Below are 17,112 nucleotides of genomic sequence, written 5' to 3'. Positions count from 1 at the left end.
TCTATATGAGTCATCTATATTGCGCCCCACTGCTTTTATCACATTTGTTCCAGGGACCTCATGTTTATAAACGTTAGCAAGAAGCACACACAATGCCTGCAAATGGCACTCCCTGCAGCTAGTTTGAAATCATTCTGCATTTAGCCTGACTCTGGATATACTGTATATCCTATACAGGCAATATAGAATTCCTTTTCTTGCTATAATACGTGCCCTCTCTGGCTATAAGCACAAATAATAGTTTCCTTTAGCATGGCGAGGGAATCTTTGCCACCGATTTCCGAATAAATCTCAATTGAGACCTTTTAGGGAAGTGATCTTAGCAACAGGGAAGGCTGGCCAAGTCTTCTGGTAGGATAATTTATGGAGCTCCTGGTTGTGTGCATAGAGTGTGGTATTGTACAAGGATTGCAAACTGAGGATGTGTTTATCTTGCAGTAGAATGATGCAACGCACTCGGTATTTCTTACACTGCTCCAATAAACTTTTACAGTAAACACCTCTTGGATGGATTGCACTGTTTCATAAATATGCAGCCCTGTCTGTGCAAATAACAGGGACAGCCATGAAATCCTATCTGTACAATGTAATATAGACAGACAAGTTACCCTAATTAAGTGTATAACCTTGCAAGAACGTTAAAAGGTTTGTATTGAAAAGCATGCCTTTAAAAGGAAACTGTATGGACAGGGCAGATCTACACATTTTTGGTAACAACTATCTGCCTATATATTTTCAGACAATTTTCTAGCAGTGTTTTTGTGCTAAGTAGCATGTACTGAATCTGATTCAGGTGTTCCTTTTAGCTGCATGTAGTCATACAGGTATGAGATCCATTATCCGGGAAAAACATTATTCAGAAAGCTCTGAATTAAGCCGTCTCCCATAGACTCAATTTTATCCACATAATGCAAATTTTTAAAAATGATTTCATTTTTCTTTGTACCTTGCACTTGATCCAAAAAAAAGCTATAATTAATCCTTACTGGAAGCAAATCCAACCTATTGGGTAGACTTATGGTATGAAGATCTAAATTATGGAGAAATCCATTGTCTAGAAAACCCCAGGTCCTGAGCATTCTGGATAACAGGTCCCATACCTGTACGCAGGTATAACGTACCCTCTGGAAATAAAGGGGATAGTAAAAGTCACTGAGGCGTTAAATTAACTGATCATGAAACTCTGGGATTACTTATATTATCCTTACGTTTTTAAGTAGGGGGTACATAATGTCTCATAATTTACAAGTGTCTATTAGACTTGTGACTTAAGTGACACCACCGAGCACCATTTATCAGGATATATTTTACAGGATATTCATGGATCTACTGTATTATACACATATCTTCTTTGCCATAACTGAAAATCTGAATCTTGCTAATTTACCTTAATATTCAATTTTGTTTTTATCTTCCAGATGAAAGGATTTGCTCCCCTCCATTCATGGAGCTAATGGCAGAATGTGATGAAGATACCTTGAAGATTTTAGAGAAAAATGGCCTGGCATTTCCATTAGGTACTAAGAGATGAGTGACCTGAAATATGTTTATTTTCTCAAGGGAACTTTGCAGTCTGAAGTGGTTTGCATATTTTCCAACTTCTGAAAATCACTTCCCGGGAATTTTATTTGTGGGGCCTTGAGCCATATGGGAACTTAAGACAGCATAATGTATCACACTGCTATTCATTACACACATTAGGGTTTTAGGGCTATAATAATGTAATTTTGTTTTAAGCACTATATATATATATATATATATATATATATATATATATATATATATATATATATATATATATATATATATATATATATATATATCTCTAGCTAAATATATATATATATATATATATATATATATATATATATATATATATATATAAATATTCACAAAGTACCTGCACACCTTCCTTGTTGGCGAGAGTGGGTGCTTGGTCAATCAGGGTATACAATGTTCAAAGTGGACCAGCACACCAAATCTTCAATCAAAAAAGGTTTATTTCAACATCACTTGAGTGATGTTGAAATAAACCTTTTTTGATTGAAGATTTGGTGTGCTGGTCCACTTTGAACATTATATATATATATATATATATATAATGTTCAGAAGCGTCTTCTTGCAGGTTTTTTGCGCTAGCAAAACATATTACATGTTTAGCATGTTATAGAATGGCTAATTCTAAGCTGTTCAATTTGCTTTCATTATTCCTTTTTTTCTAGTTTTTTTTATTATTTTCTTCCTCTGACTTATTTCCAGCTGACCCCACCTGAAAACAAATGCTCTGTTAGGCTACAGATTTATAGTCACTGCTACTTTTTATTACTCCTTTTTCTATTCAAGGCCTCTCCTATTCATAGTTAGGGATGTAGCGAACGTCGGAAAAAAAGTTCGCGAACATATTCGCGAACTTGCGCAAAAACGCGAGCGGTTCGCGAACCCCATAGACTTCAATGGGAAGGCGAACTTTAACATCTAGAAAAGACATTTCTGGCCAGAAAAATGATTTTAAAGTTGTTTAAAGGGTGCAACGACCTGGACAGTGGCATGCCAGAGGGGGATCAAGGGCAAAAATGTATCTGAAAAATCTGCCTGTGTGTGCTTGGAAGAGATAGTGTAGGGGGAGAGCTGTTAGTGATTTCAGGGACAGATGATAGTAAGTTTGCTGGCTAGTAATCTGCTTGATACTGCTCTGTATTGGAGGGACAGAAGTCTGCAGGGATTTGAGGGACATTTTAGCTTAGGTAGCTTTGCTGGCTAGTAATCTACTGTTCTCTTTAAACAACTGCCATACGTTGACCTTGTAGGCATTGTTTGCCCAGTTTTTTTGGACGCAGCCACTGAAGCACAGTTGCCAGAAAAAATATGCCATATAAATGCTGAAAATAGTAATTTTTCGCCATAACGTTGACCTTGTAGACATTGTTTGCCCAGTTTTTTTGGTTGCAGCCACTGAAGCACAGTTGCCAGAAAAAATATGCCATATAAATGCTGAAAATAGTCATTTTTTGCCATACGTTGACCTTGTAGGCATTGTTTGCCCAGTTTTTTTGGTCGCAGCCACTGAAGCACAGTTGCCAGAAAAAATATGCCATATAAATGCTGAAAATAGTAATTTTTTGCCATATACGTTGAGTCAACGTATGGCAAAAAATGACTATTTTCAGCATTTATATGGCATATTTTTTCTGGCCTCTGTGCTTCAGTGGCTGCGGCCAAAAAAACTGGGCAAACAATGCCTACAGGGCAAATAATGCCTAAAAGGTCAATTTATACACTAATACAGCGATGGATACGGATTACGTAAAATATATTATGGCTGCTTGAAAAAAGTCACTCCGGTGTTTTTTCTGGAGACGGTAATATTATGGATATTTAGACAGAATGTGAACAAGGTCACACAGCTAGATGGCAGTTGGTTGAATAACACACTGGGCAAAAAATGCCTACAGGGCAAATAATGCCTAAAAGGTCAATTTATACACTAATACAGCGATGGATACGGATTACGTAAAATATATTATGGCTGCTTGAAAAAAGTCACTCCGGTGTTTTTTCTGGAGACGGTAATATTATGGATATTTAGACAGAATGTGAACAAGGTCACACAGCTAGATGGCAGTTGGTTGAATAACACACTGGGCAAAAAATGCCTAAAAGGTCAACTTATACACTACTACAGCGGTAGTAAAATAAAAAAAAGTAAAATAAAAAAAAAATGAATATTAAAAAAAAAAAATTAAAGTTGGTGCTGCTGAGCTACTAGGAGCAGCAGATTAGCACACCAGTCCCACTCCCCAACACTGCTAGACTAATAGCACTGGGCTCTTATAGTAGTAGTAGTAGTAGTAGTAAAACAACAAAAAAATAAATAAAAGCAGTCCTTACAAGGACTACTGTTATTGCAGCAGTCAGCAGATGAGATCAGAAGCAGGACAGCTGCCCACTGCAGCTACATACAGAGCACTGCAGTAGAAGGTAGATTACTAGCCAGCAAAGCTACCTAAGCTTAAATGTCCCTCAAACCCCTGCAGACTTCTGTCCCTCCAATAACAGAGCAGTATCAAAACGATTACTAGCCAGCAAACTTTCAACTGTCCCTGAAATCACTAACAGGCAGCAGCTCTCTCCCTACACTATCTCTTCAGCACACACAGGCAGAGTGAAAAAACGCTGCAGGGCTTCGGTTTTTATAGGGAAGGGGAGTGGTCCAGGGGAGAGCTTCCTGATTGGCTGCCATGTACCTGCTGGTCTGGGGTGAGAGGGCAAAAAAAAGCGCCAACAATGGCGAACCCAAAATGGCGAACGTCGCGCGACGTTCGCGAACTTCCGGCGAGCGCGAACACCCGATGTTCGCGCGAACAAGTTCGCCGGCGAACAGTTCGCGACATCTCTATTCATAGTCCAGTCTCTTATATGAATAAGAGACTGGACTATTCATAGTCTAGTCTCTTATTCATATAATGAATGGATGCTAGTGTAAAGGTGGCCATACACGGATAGATCCGCTCGTTTGGCGATGTCGCCAAACGAGCGGATCTCCCTCCGATATGCCCACCTTGAGGTGGGCAATATCGGGCTGATCCGATCGTGGGCCCTAGGGCCCAACGATCGGATCCTAGCGTTCGCCAAACGGGCGGTCGGATCGCGGGACCGCATCAACTAACAGATGCGGCCGCGATCCGACGGGATTTTTAATCCCATCCGATCGAGATCTGGCCGACTTTCGGCCAGATCTCGATCGGGGAAGCCCGTCGGGGGCCCCCATACACGGCCAATAAGCTGCCGACACGGTCTGTCGGCAGCTTTTATCGGCCCGTGTATGGCCACCTTAAATTGGACCGTAGCTACCAGATTGCTGAAAATTATAAAAAAAGAAAATTAATTGCAAATTGTCTCAGAATTTCACTCTCTACATCATAAAGTTCATAGACGTAAAAGACCTTCTACATGTAAATGGATGAATGGATTAAATGATTTATACAGCACATGTTCATGCCTTCATTTCACTTGAGCTGTTACACTCACAGTCCGGTGGACCAAAGCATTGGTGCAAGTAGCTCAGGCCTCCATTAACTGACAAATATATAGCTGTTCTCACAACTCACACAAGATACAGAGGGCCAGTACTTGGTTTTTGGGCTGGGGCATGCAAAACTAAATTATCAGCCATGTCTTTAGATGACTTCAGTTCACTTTGGAGCAGACATTTTCATTTCTGGTTATGGAAGGCAGTCATGAGCCAGTCCACATTTTTGCCCAGTGGTTCACGCAAAATCACACAAACTTTCCAAGCTGTTATAACAATTGCTTCCATTAACATGATGTTCTGACGCACAAGCTCAAATGCACCTTGTATGTTTAAAATTGCTGAGTTTAGACTTACTTTTCAAAGCCAAGGTTTGTAATGTCTGGATGGAACAGGCACGTGTTTTGCTTCTGTCAAAGGTTTTGTTTCTGCTGCCCACTGAGACTTGCTACATACCAGCTGTATTTTTAAAGGCGCCACAATAATTAAGAATAATTTGTTTTACTGTATAAATTGTGTCTCACATCTTCAGGATATTGAAAATGTTAATGTCTGATATGTAAAAAGCCTTAATCAACCTGTACAGCAACTTAACTATAATATGCTAGTTTGCAGCAGTGATAACTCAACTCTGTGTGCTACAGCTCACAGTCACTAGCTAAGGGTGCAGTTAAACTTTACAACCTCTCAAAGAAAACCATTGACATCCTATTCTTTAGAACGGACATTAGATTTAAGACTATGTTTTTTTTCTCTTTTAGTTTGTAAGACTCGAGTGGCCCATGGTACAAACTCTCATGAGGTAAGAGGATAAAAGTTTTATGTTTTTGGGGCTTCTGGCACTCTTGTGTCTGGTTTGCCATAGGTGATGGTACCATATTTTAAACAGAAAAAAATCCAAAGTAAATTATCTTAACCCATTGAGTTGCAGAGATAATACAGACTGCCACAGACAGGGTTTTGTATGCATTTAGGTATGATGCACTGTTACACCGCACTGCTTAGTTCAAAAGTTGATATAAATAAGCTCATGTGTGGTCATCAGGTCAGCCATTCATACTTAGCTACAGGCAGGGCCTGAGGCAGCAGCCCCAATGCAACCCCCCTCTCCCAATCACACTTAAAACTTCAGTGTTGGAGCAGGTCAATAGGGAGTTGCATCACTAGTGCAATGACCAATATAACGCTCTCTGAACTAGCGGAGCCGAATTTTCTGATTGAAAAACAAAAATTTGGCTCTTCAAGTTACAAGAGGCAGCTGTTGTCTGAGGTAAGGTTCTCACTTTGCCTCATGGCAGGAGCAGCCCTGACTATAGGGCACATGTTTACATATCAGATGACATATAAACTGAATAGCTCAATGAACTTTATCGTTAAAACATAGATTTTCATGGCTGGTCCTTTATGTATGCTGGATTTGTATTTAAGGTCCCCATATGCAAGTTTGTCAGTTTCGCTGTATTAATTACTCGGTGTGGTAAAACCAGGTAGTTGGTGCAAAAAGACCAAAACACAATGGGGCTCATTTATTAAAGCAGCGCATAAGTGGACGCAAAAGATTGTCTGCGCCATCACGAGCGTGATCGCTAATATATTTGCGTGATATTGCGCATAACACAGAGCTTTTGCGATGGTTTTGTTTATGCGCATTGCGCAAAAGATTGGGCATTTATGTCGCAAACGATGCCGTGGTTGTTAGGGGCGTGGCTGTGGGCGTGGCTACAATGCGCTTGCACTGCGCCCGTCGCAGATTTGCGTCTGTATATGTGCAAAACTGCACCCGGGCAACTGCACCACAATTTTTACGACTGCCTCTTCGTGGCGTAATAGTAACGCTCTTCAAAATGCGCATTCCTGCCCAGCTGCGCTAGTATATTCACATTTTTGCGTTTCATGTTGCTTAAAAGAGAATTTTATATATGTGTGCAGAGCCACACTGCTAAACTGTGTTCTGGCAAATACAATGGTGCTGCTGTTGGTGGGGATGTTTGTTAACTCAAAGTTTACTCAAAGATGAACAACCCCTGTAAAGTGCATATTAACCACGCCTTCCACCCAACATGTTTATATTGACCAAGGTTCCTTTAAGGGTATCAGGTAGGCTAAACACCTTTGCAACCAAACAAATATTAGCACAGAAACAAATGCAGATGCGTCTAAGTGAACGCAATATGTGACGCAACTAATTAAAGCAGCGCATTCATACATGAGCACAACTAATCCTTACCTTTGCGGTATCTTCCTGTGCGCACAATTTATTATAAGCACTGCGACAGCTGATACGCAGTTTCACACGTCGCACCTGTCTGTGTCTACATTAGCGCACAAATCGCACTGTTAAGGTATCGTGCGCTACATTATTAAATACTCGCATGCGCTGGGCAAATGTCAGGCCACTGCGCTCTTTTTAGCGCTGCGTTGCGTTAATAAATGAGCCCCAATATGTTTTCATCAACTTTTATCATTAGTCTACCCCCGTACTTTAACATATCACTTACTGTAGATCACTGTACCTGTACTAGCAATAAATAAGCATCTGCATGTATTTGTTACCTGTTTTAGATACATTATTCAGCTGTTACCCACGCTATTGAAGATATGAACTAACAAAAGAGAATGGTTCTAATTCTTTCCTCTATGTACCCTCTGTTATGTTGTGTCCTCTGGCAGACTAAAACCCAGCTCCTTCTGATGAATTGGGTGAGAGATTCTGAAGCAGCTCACTCTTTGTCACAGGGATAAACGTTCGAGTGTTCTGAAGTGCTAATGTATCTCAGCTGTCATTAAATGCCTGGCTGGCAAAATGTGCTGCATGTAGAACAGGAAAAAGTAACCTCTCTTGGTTTTAAATCTGAAGTGCTCAGCAGCAAGTCTAGAGTTCTGAACGACAAATGTAACTATTGGTATTCAAAAAAGCTTAGAAAGAGAGAAACATCCCTGTAAATAGGAAGGGATACATAACCTGAAAGTGCTTGTTCATATTCCAACACTTTTTCCAGTGTAAAGAAGGGGAGGTCGCTGATGTGCGGTTTGGGTTTTTCCTGACCAGCACCTGATCCGCACCTGCCTGACTTCCGGCTTCCCTTTATAGACCCGCCCCGCAGATGATGTCACAAAAGGGGCTGGGCGAGCAGGTGCGCAGCTATAAAGCCGGCAGTTGAAGGTGACGGTCGGAGAGAGCAGGAGGAAGAACTCGACCCGGACCCAACCGCCACCCACAAGGGTCAGCCAGAACGACCGCGGGTCCTGTGGGTATCGGGCCTGCCCGGACATCACTAGTCGACCAGCCCTCTAAACTGTTCTAAATTGATACATTTAGGTGATACATTTTTTTCCCTGCTGAGCAGAATCTCTGGGTTTCATTACAGGCAGCTGTTAGAACTGATACAATAGTTGCTAATACTCCAGAGGTGCTGCTAAAAATGTGATTTTGTAACTGTAGAATCGACACCTGAATAACTGAGCTGCCAGACACCAGAGACAGGAATATTAAACTTTATACTTATATTTTGAAAAAGCAATAAGAAAACAGAGAGTCATTTAAAAAAGTCTTAAAGTCTTTATTTCTGGGAACTGAAAAAAGTGTTTTTAAGGTGAACAACCCCTTTTAGATTATCTGTGCAATTGGAAAACTGCAATGAAATGATCTATTCATCTGGGGAATCTGGTGATTAAAACATTCTGTATTCTTCAGAGTTAGGATTATTGTTTCCCTTTGTATAATTAATATGCTGTATTTTGGCCTCGGTCCTTCAAAACATTCAACCAGAAAAACTGTCTTTTGGTGTTACTTTGTGCATAACAGGAACAGCAGGAGAAATTAAATACTATGTAGCAGTGAGAAGTAGACAGGCATAGAGGTAAAGGCAGCAGGGACAATTGGCCACAGGTATTGGATACATATATATATAGGATGACTGGGCCACTAACTATATTCAGCAGAGTTTTATATGTTAAATATAGCAGTCTTAGACAGTATTTTGCAAGAACTACACAAGTACAGGATCCATTATCCTGAAACCCATTATCCAGAAAGCTCTGAATTACGGGAAGTTTGTCTCCCATAGACTTTTTTTATCCAAGTAATTAATTTTTTTTAAAGGGATTTCCATTTTATCCAAGTAATTCAATTTTTTAAAGGGATTTCCTTTTTCTCTGTAATAACAAAACCCTGTACTTGATATAATTAATCCATATTAGAGACAAAACAATCCTATTTGGGTTTCTTTAATGTTTAAATGGTTTTTAGTAGATTTAAGGTATGGTGATCCAAATTACAGAAAAATCCATTATCCAGAAAACCCCAGGTCCAGATTATTCTGGATAACAGATGCCATACCTGTATAGTACTAGTACAGTAGGAAGATTAGCTGTATTTGCTGAAGGGGTAGTCTGCAAGCATTCAGGATTGTCGATTCTTCCCTTAATATATAGTAGTGCCATATGGCCCATAGTGACAAGAACTAACACCAATAGTCTACTTTCAGAATCAGTTAATCCTCCTGTTGCATTACGTTATTAGTACTATCCATTTACGATGTTAGCTCAAGCTATGAGATTGATCCTGGGTAATAGTCAGGTTTTGTAATGTTATGTTATGTTTTTTTACTCTCACTGAGAGACTGGTACACAGTCCATATATTGTTGCTGGTCAATACATATAAAAAAAAAAACACTGGCCAACACACAGAATTACCGCCAATGTTTTATTTAGGCTATGCCATAAAAATGACATATTGTATCTAATAATTATTATTATTATTAACATCTTTTTATAAAATGCCAACATATTCCACAGCATTGTACATGTTAGTATACACTAAACATACAGGAAAACCACTGGTAACCAAAGCAAGAGTTAAAGAGGGCCCTGCCAAAAAGAGCTTACAATCTAAAAGATATAAACCTGACTTCTTGTGTGGTTTCTGTTCTAGATGGCGATTATATTTAATCCAGAAGGACTGTGGTCAATCAAGCCTCCCTGTGTAATTCAAAGCTTCATTAGCCACAATGCGGTCCTCTACAAAGTCTTTGTGGTGGGAGAATCTTATACAGTAGTAGAGCGACCATCCTTGAAAAACTTCTCACTTGGAGCTTCTGGTAATAGAATGACTTGCCTGACTATATGGGATAACTATGTTATGTTGTTTGTTTAAAAATAAATATATATATATTCGGCCTTTTTCAGCAGGATTCGGATTCGGCCGAATCCTTCTGCCCGTCCAAACTGAATCCAAATCCTAATTTGCATATGCAAATTAGGGGCGGGCGGGAAATCGCTTGACTTTTTGTTACAAACCAAGAACGTAAAAAAATGGTTTCCCCTTCCAGGCCTAATTTGCATATGCAAATTAGGATTCGGTTCGGTATTTGGCCGAATCTTTCACAAAGGATTCGGGTGTTTGTCGAATCCAAAATAGTGGATTCGGTGCATCCTTAGTTTACTTTGTGCACATCAGAAAGCCTGGATATTTGTATGAAATGAACATTTAAATGCACAAAGGCAATACACTATTCCATGAACACGGAATAGCTAATACTATTTTATATGCTATATCACATATTGTTGAAAACTCTGCCATCTGGTGGTATGCAAACGTGTAGTATTTTTCTAAATGACTTCTGTTTTAAATTTAAAAAAAATAGTAGAATAGCGAGATACTTGTTAACATTGTATGTTCTATTTTATAGGGAGCTATTCATCGCCTGCTGATTCTGGACTAATACATTTTATCTTCTCATTTTAGACAGAGCATCCATATTCTTCAACAGTCACAATGTTTCAAAGCCTGAATCATCCTCTGTTCTAACAGCAGTGAGTGCCTCCTTTGTTACGGGACTTGCCCTATATTTCACCCATTATGTAGAAGTGTCCCAAGTGAGACACTGTCTGACATACACTCTGCGCCATTAACTGCATAAAACTTGCTTATCTGAATATGTCTTTAAACGAGAAAAAACTGAATGCGCACATCCAAGTAGCATAAAGGAGGTCGAGTATGACATAAGAAAAAAGAGTCACTAATACTTGCATTATCTGTGAACATAAATGTCCTTCGTTTGTCACTTCAACATCCTATAAATGTTCAGCTAAATTCTAAGGATTCCACCAAATTACAGTCTTGCAAATAGTCTGGAAAACTAGCGAGGCCTGCATTTAGTCCATCAAACTGACCAGCTGGTGGCCTGTTGTTTCATTTTCATTACTTAGCAATTTCAAGATTAAAAGAGTACTCTCTGCTATAATTAATAATATTATATATCTAAAAAACACATCTGAGTTATAAGGATATGGATAGGAGAATGTGGTGGCTGAATGGAGAAGCAAGTATTGAGTGAAACAAGTGGGGTGAAAGGAGGGAGGTTGCAAGGTATTTGGTCTAAATACTGCACTGAATAGGAATTGGGTTGAGAGTGTTCCTCAGGTAGTTTGAAGGAAGGATAGAGAAATGTGTGGGACACAGTGTGGAAGCTGATGAAGGAGAGATGAGGAACCCAGTTAGTTACAGATAGCATGGGGACTGCATGGAATAAGGACTGCAACAATTATGCCATAGGACTAAGTGAATACTTTTTTAGCTGTCCAGTTGCTCTGCCTTTCTATTTTACAGTGTTGAATGCCACTGCTAGCCAGGACACATGAGAGAGAATAATGTGTATGTGTGGAAGCATGTTATAATTGGATAATATTTGAGACAAGTTGGATAATAAGTGAATTTAAATGAAGGATTGAAAGGGCCTTTAGATCTATTGAGTCCTAATCTGATGTCTCCTTTCTCACACAGCTTGAAAAGGTTGAAGGCGTATTTGAGCGACCCTGTGATGAAGTTATTCGTGGGATCTCCAAAGCACTACGTCAGGCTTTGGGAATCTCTCTTTTTGGCATTGATATCATTATAAACAACAAGACTGGCCAACATGCTGTGATTGATATCAATGCTTTCCCAGGTATAGTACTTCTCAAGACTTACCATTGAAAAGTATCTGTAAAGTTAAGTCAGTGGATGTATCCTTATTATTTTTGCACAAGCTTTAGTTTGTAACATTTGAAGGTGCCCTACATGAATAGTCTGTGAGTCTTCTCAAATATTTATATATGGTTTAGGATAGAACTTTGGCTTGGCAAATCCTGTAAAGAATGTTATTACAGGTATGGGACCTGTTATCCAGAATGCTCAGGACATGGGGTTGTCCAAATAACAGATTTTTTTCATAATTTGGATCTTCATAACTTAATGGGCAGATTTATCAAGGGTCGAATTTGAAATTCATGGGAGTTTTTTTAAACCCAAAATGAGACCAATCAAATTTTCACTCAGGTGAATAGGATCGACCTGAAAACTCGAATCGAATTTTATTCAAGTTTTTTCTCTGAAAGAAACTTGAATGTCAGGATGGCTGCAAACAACTCCAAATTGATCCCAGAACATCTCCCATTGACTAAAACCGCAATTCGGAAGGTTTTAGGTGGCCAATAGTCAAAATCGAGTCCTTAAAGTGATACTGACACGTTCCTATAAAAATAGGAACGTGACGGTTTCCGTAAACTGTACGTGAAATATAATCTAGGGCTGCGCAACTCAGCAAGATGATTTAATGGTGTCGGAGGGTCGCCGTTTCTAAGGTTCCACGGCTGGGGGCGGCTTTAGGGAGCTTTTAGCTGCTTACAGTTTGTGTGCAGCTTCTTTTCACTGATACCACACATTCCTATTTTTATCACTTTAAAGGCCACAGTATGATTAGAATTTTCAATTCGACCCTTGATAAATTTGCCCCTTAGTCTACTAGAAAATCATGTTAACTTTAAATAAACTCACTAGGCTGGTTCTGCTTCCAATAAGGATTAATGATATAGTTGGAATCAAGCACAAGCTACTGTTTTATTATTACAGAGAAAAAGGAAATTCATTTTTAAATATCTGGATTATTTGATTATAATGGAGTCTATGGGAGACAGCCTTTCCATAATTTGGAGCTTTCTGGATAATGGGTTTCTGGATAACAGATCCCATACCTGTATATTTTTCTACATAGAAATATATAGAGACAGCAATAAACAGTAATAAATGTGATTTTATTTAGCTTTAAAGTAGCGCTGATAAAAGCCCCAGGGCAATGTCCCTTCAATGTGAGTGCTGATGGAAATATATATATATATATATATATATATATATATATATATTCTCAGACTGGTCTGTGTCTTGTTGGTTTTTCATCCTTTGTGTTTGACTCAATTCTTCTTTTCCAATTTCTTACTTTCTTTAAATAGTTACTTGCTCCCTTGCATTTTCAGTCTCATTTAAGCCAAGAATATGATTTTTTCCATGGTTGGCATATCATTTTTCTTTCCAGGGAGTCATATGCATGTGATTAAAATGAAATTAGTAGCTGAGCTTGAACAGACAATTTCTAACTGCATGTTAATGAGATTCTTCCTATTAATATGCAAGTACCTCAGTCCCTGGCCTTCTGCTGTTCCCTATACTCCCCCGTGTTTGGGACAAACTGAGCCGAAATACAGGCATTAATAAGCATGGCCAGGAGGCCTGAGCAGATATGTGAGCCCAGTACTTTTCCAAGAACCTTGTTCTGAAAATCTTATGTTAATCATACCTTGCTCTGTAGCTGATTTTTATTCACCATCACATATAATGTATTACTGATAATCTACTTATTTGATGAATAATTACGATGGCAAAAACAATCTGTAATTATGGTATTGGTAACTGATACGAGCAACCAATTCTAAAGTAGGCAGAAATCTGATAATGTTTTCTAATTTATCAACCCAGTAGCTCTGCTCTCTTCTTCTGTATGTATGTATGTATGTTGTATTTGCCATATTTTCCAAAGGGTAATCTTAAACTATCCTCATACACATGCTAGGGGTTAGATAGACTGGCGTATTATACCCCAGCCATTAGAACAACTCACCTTCTTACACCTATAACATTTAACACTACATCTAGTTAGTGTGGTCTCTGAAGGTTCTCTGGTGGTCTCTAGAAGGCTCCATCCAACACTGAACATACTGCCAATATCTAAACAGTAGAAGGCTTAGAAATCTGTGTATGCCTTTAGTTACCCCAAGATGATTCGTATGCAAGAAAATGCTGCTGGTGCTGGAATAGATACATTTTTCTGTGTAGTCTATATCTGGCACAGTATGCTTCACTTGATGTGTTTGATAGGAACCCAGGGTCTCCTTTCACTTGATTATTTTCTCTTGAACTATGTCTTCTAATGTCTCCACTCTATTACTTTGGAGACTTTTTAGTTGTTATTACATTCTTATAAAACTATATTTAATATTTTACGTTGATGGGTTTTTTTAGGCTATGAGGGTGTCCCAGAATTCTTCACTGACCTCCTGAACCACATTACAACCATTTTGCAACGTCCAGATCAGAGTGCAAACAAGTCCTCAGTGGAGCAGACAGGAAGTTCACTTGGAGAGCGCCTTTGCTGTACTCCACCTGCTCGAACAGACCCATGGATTGTGGAGACAGACACAAGTGGATCTGTAAAGTTGCAAAGTCAGAGACTAGGATGCAATTCATCAGTTTCTCCCAGCTTCCAGCAGCACTGTGTGGCCTCTTTGGCAACCAAGGCTTCCTCCCAATAACAAGTCATTTTGAAGGACCACAGGAAGTAGGAGTATTCCAAAGGAACATGGGAACAGTTTTATTTTGGTGTTCATCGGATAATTACTTGAACTGAGTTGTAACAGCAGGTTGTTGGTCAGTAAAAGGGCAGCTGGACACTTAGTGTTTTAATTGACATCATACTTTACAGCTTTTTTCAAAGAAGAAAGTTTTGGTATTCAATCCTCCCTTGTGCAGTTGTGAGAAACACCGCTGTCCGATTTCAAAAGATCCCAATAGACACTGGTTCTTCAGCATTTCAGAGGTTCCATGCTGTGGCCATAGGGGGACCATACTCCCTGCTCAATGTTCTACTAAGTCGTGGTACAGTCCTTAAATATATATGAAAGTGAAACTGCAGCTGTTCAACTCAGACAACATGTTCCTAAAGTGGGTTGTGTTCTGAAAGTAAAAAAAGGAATTATTTTATAACAAAAAGCAAATTTTATTCTTTAAAAAAAAAATGACCTATTCCTACTGTCTCTTCACCATATGAAAATTACCACACATCGACCACTTTTGATCTTTTGATTGTAGAAATGTAATTTCTTATTTTAAAAAAAATATTCTTTAGTATTCTGCACCTTGATTTTTTTTTTTAATTTTGTGATTTAGATTTTATTCGAAACATTTCAGTCTTAATGTGCTTCCTGAATCCTTAATGCCCTTCCTCAGCTTTGCATTCTCTGATCAGGTGTCTGTCAGGGAGAGAAAGTGTTAAACAAGATACTTGCTGCTGTAGACCAAATCAAGGCAGATCAGTTTGGGGTCACTAAGTCTGCATTCATCATCACCATGTGTTTAATGTGATATCTTATAAAGTCAGAACATTTTCCATATATTCAACAATGCCAGTTGTGTTCTGCCAAAAGATTCTTTAGAGAGGTTTTGTTGTGAATTAGAGATAGATAAAGCCTGAAGATCCACCATAGTTTATCAAAGAATGGCTATAATTTTAGTTTAGCAGCACCAGAAGGTCTGAGGTGGGCTGCATTTTCCAATAATTAACACTTTACTTAGTAAGTAATTTTGTTGCTGTGACATTTAAACATTTATTATTCTGAACAATATTAATTTTCTAATTTAAGTGTGATTTTGAGCATACCCTGGCCTAGCAGGTATAAACCAGAATGGTATAGGCTCCAGAAGTCATAATGGGTTTCTGATGGTAGCGCCTGGTACATTGAAAGTGACTGAAGAGAAAATCAGAGATAGACCATAATACGTTTGGATTGGACAATGCAGGAGATAGTGAATGTTATCTTTTCTTAAATATGGCTCTTGTAGGAGAAATTATTTCTGTCATTTTTGAAAGCATAGGTTGACATGTAAACTGAAAATTGAAAATGAATTTAACGGTATATAGATCTTTTTAAGGGAAATCTCAATACAAGCAGTCCTAGAGTTTCACTGCGGTGCACTTATAGAAGCTGAACTGTCTTACCTATGTTATCCTGCCTTCAAATCATTCCAAGTAGTTTTACTTGCCTCCGTTTCTTCAACACGGACCCCTTAACACCAGCAAGGAGTTAAATGTGCATAACTAAGAGATTATTCAGAAAGTACGATTGGCATTATGTCTTACCATACCTCGATTCCATCCCTTCCTTGTAACATCAGCAATAAAATATTAATTTAATCAAATATAATCACTGTTTTTCTTCAATGAGTCTTTTTGTGTCAAAAAAGATTGTTTCTAAATCATTATGAAATTATGAAACATGGTGGCAAAACTCGACACTGTGGATAGTGAGATCTCATGTAGAAGTGTCTTGAAAATAATGTATCTCCATTTGTAATCTTGGCTATAATAAAGTAAAAACTCAATTTATCTGATCCTGTCATCGGAAAACATGTTTTTTTGTGTTGTTCCAGCAGAATTCTGCACTGAAATCCATTTTTCAAAAGAGCAAACAGATTTTTTTATATTCAATTTTGAAATCTGACATGACTTGTGCCTGCACTTTAGGAGAGAAATGCTTTCTGGCAGGCTGCTGTTTTTCCTTCTCAATGTAACTGAATGTGTCTCAGCGGGACATGGGTTTTTACTATTGAGTGTTGTTCTTAGATCTACCAGGCAGCTGTTATCTTGTGTTAGGGAGCTGCTATCTGTTTACCTTCCCATTGTTCTGTTGTTTGGCTGCTGGGGGGGAAAAGGGAGGGGGTGATATCACTCCAACTTGCAGTACAGCAGTAAAGAAAAAGAGTGACCGAAGTTTATCAGAGCACAAGTCACATGACTTGGGGCAGCTGGGAAATTGACAATATGTCTAGCCCCGTGTCAAAATTGAATATAAAAAAATCTGTTTGCTCTTTTGAGAAATGGATTTCAGTGCAGAATTCTGCTGGATCAGCACTATTAACTGATTCAAATTTTTTTTCCCATGACAGTATCCCTTTAAACTGATGTACACTATGACAAATCAAGCAATCAAATGT

General features: G+C 38.7%; 1 protein-coding gene across 6 annotated transcripts in view; it reads left to right on the top strand.

Annotated features, from left to right (window-relative positions):
- The window catches only part of itpk1.L (inositol-tetrakisphosphate 1-kinase L homeolog), a 78,352-nt gene extending 62,035 nt beyond the window's left edge, over window positions 1–16,317 (top strand). For 5 of the 6 annotated variants that reach the window (XM_018228625.2, XM_041571906.1, XM_041571905.1 and 2 more), the window contains 6 exons: window positions 1,419–1,517; window positions 5,791–5,831; window positions 9,964–10,129; window positions 10,777–10,844; window positions 11,815–11,977; window positions 14,365–16,317. In XM_018228625.2, coding sequence (XP_018084114.1) covers window positions 1,419–1,517; window positions 5,791–5,831; window positions 9,964–10,129; window positions 10,777–10,844; window positions 11,815–11,977; window positions 14,365–14,654 — 827 coding nt within the window. In that variant the 3' untranslated portion in view covers window positions 14,655–16,317. 6 annotated transcript variants of the gene reach the window in all.
- The last annotated feature ends 795 nt before the right edge of the window (window positions 16,318–17,112 follow it).

The sequence above is a fragment of the Xenopus laevis genome, chromosome 8L, assembly GCF_017654675.1.
Source record: "Xenopus laevis strain J_2021 chromosome 8L, Xenopus_laevis_v10.1, whole genome shotgun sequence".
Lineage (NCBI taxonomy): Eukaryota > Metazoa > Chordata > Amphibia > Anura > Pipidae > Xenopus > Xenopus laevis.
This window is presented reverse-complemented; position numbering and strand designations above follow the sequence as displayed.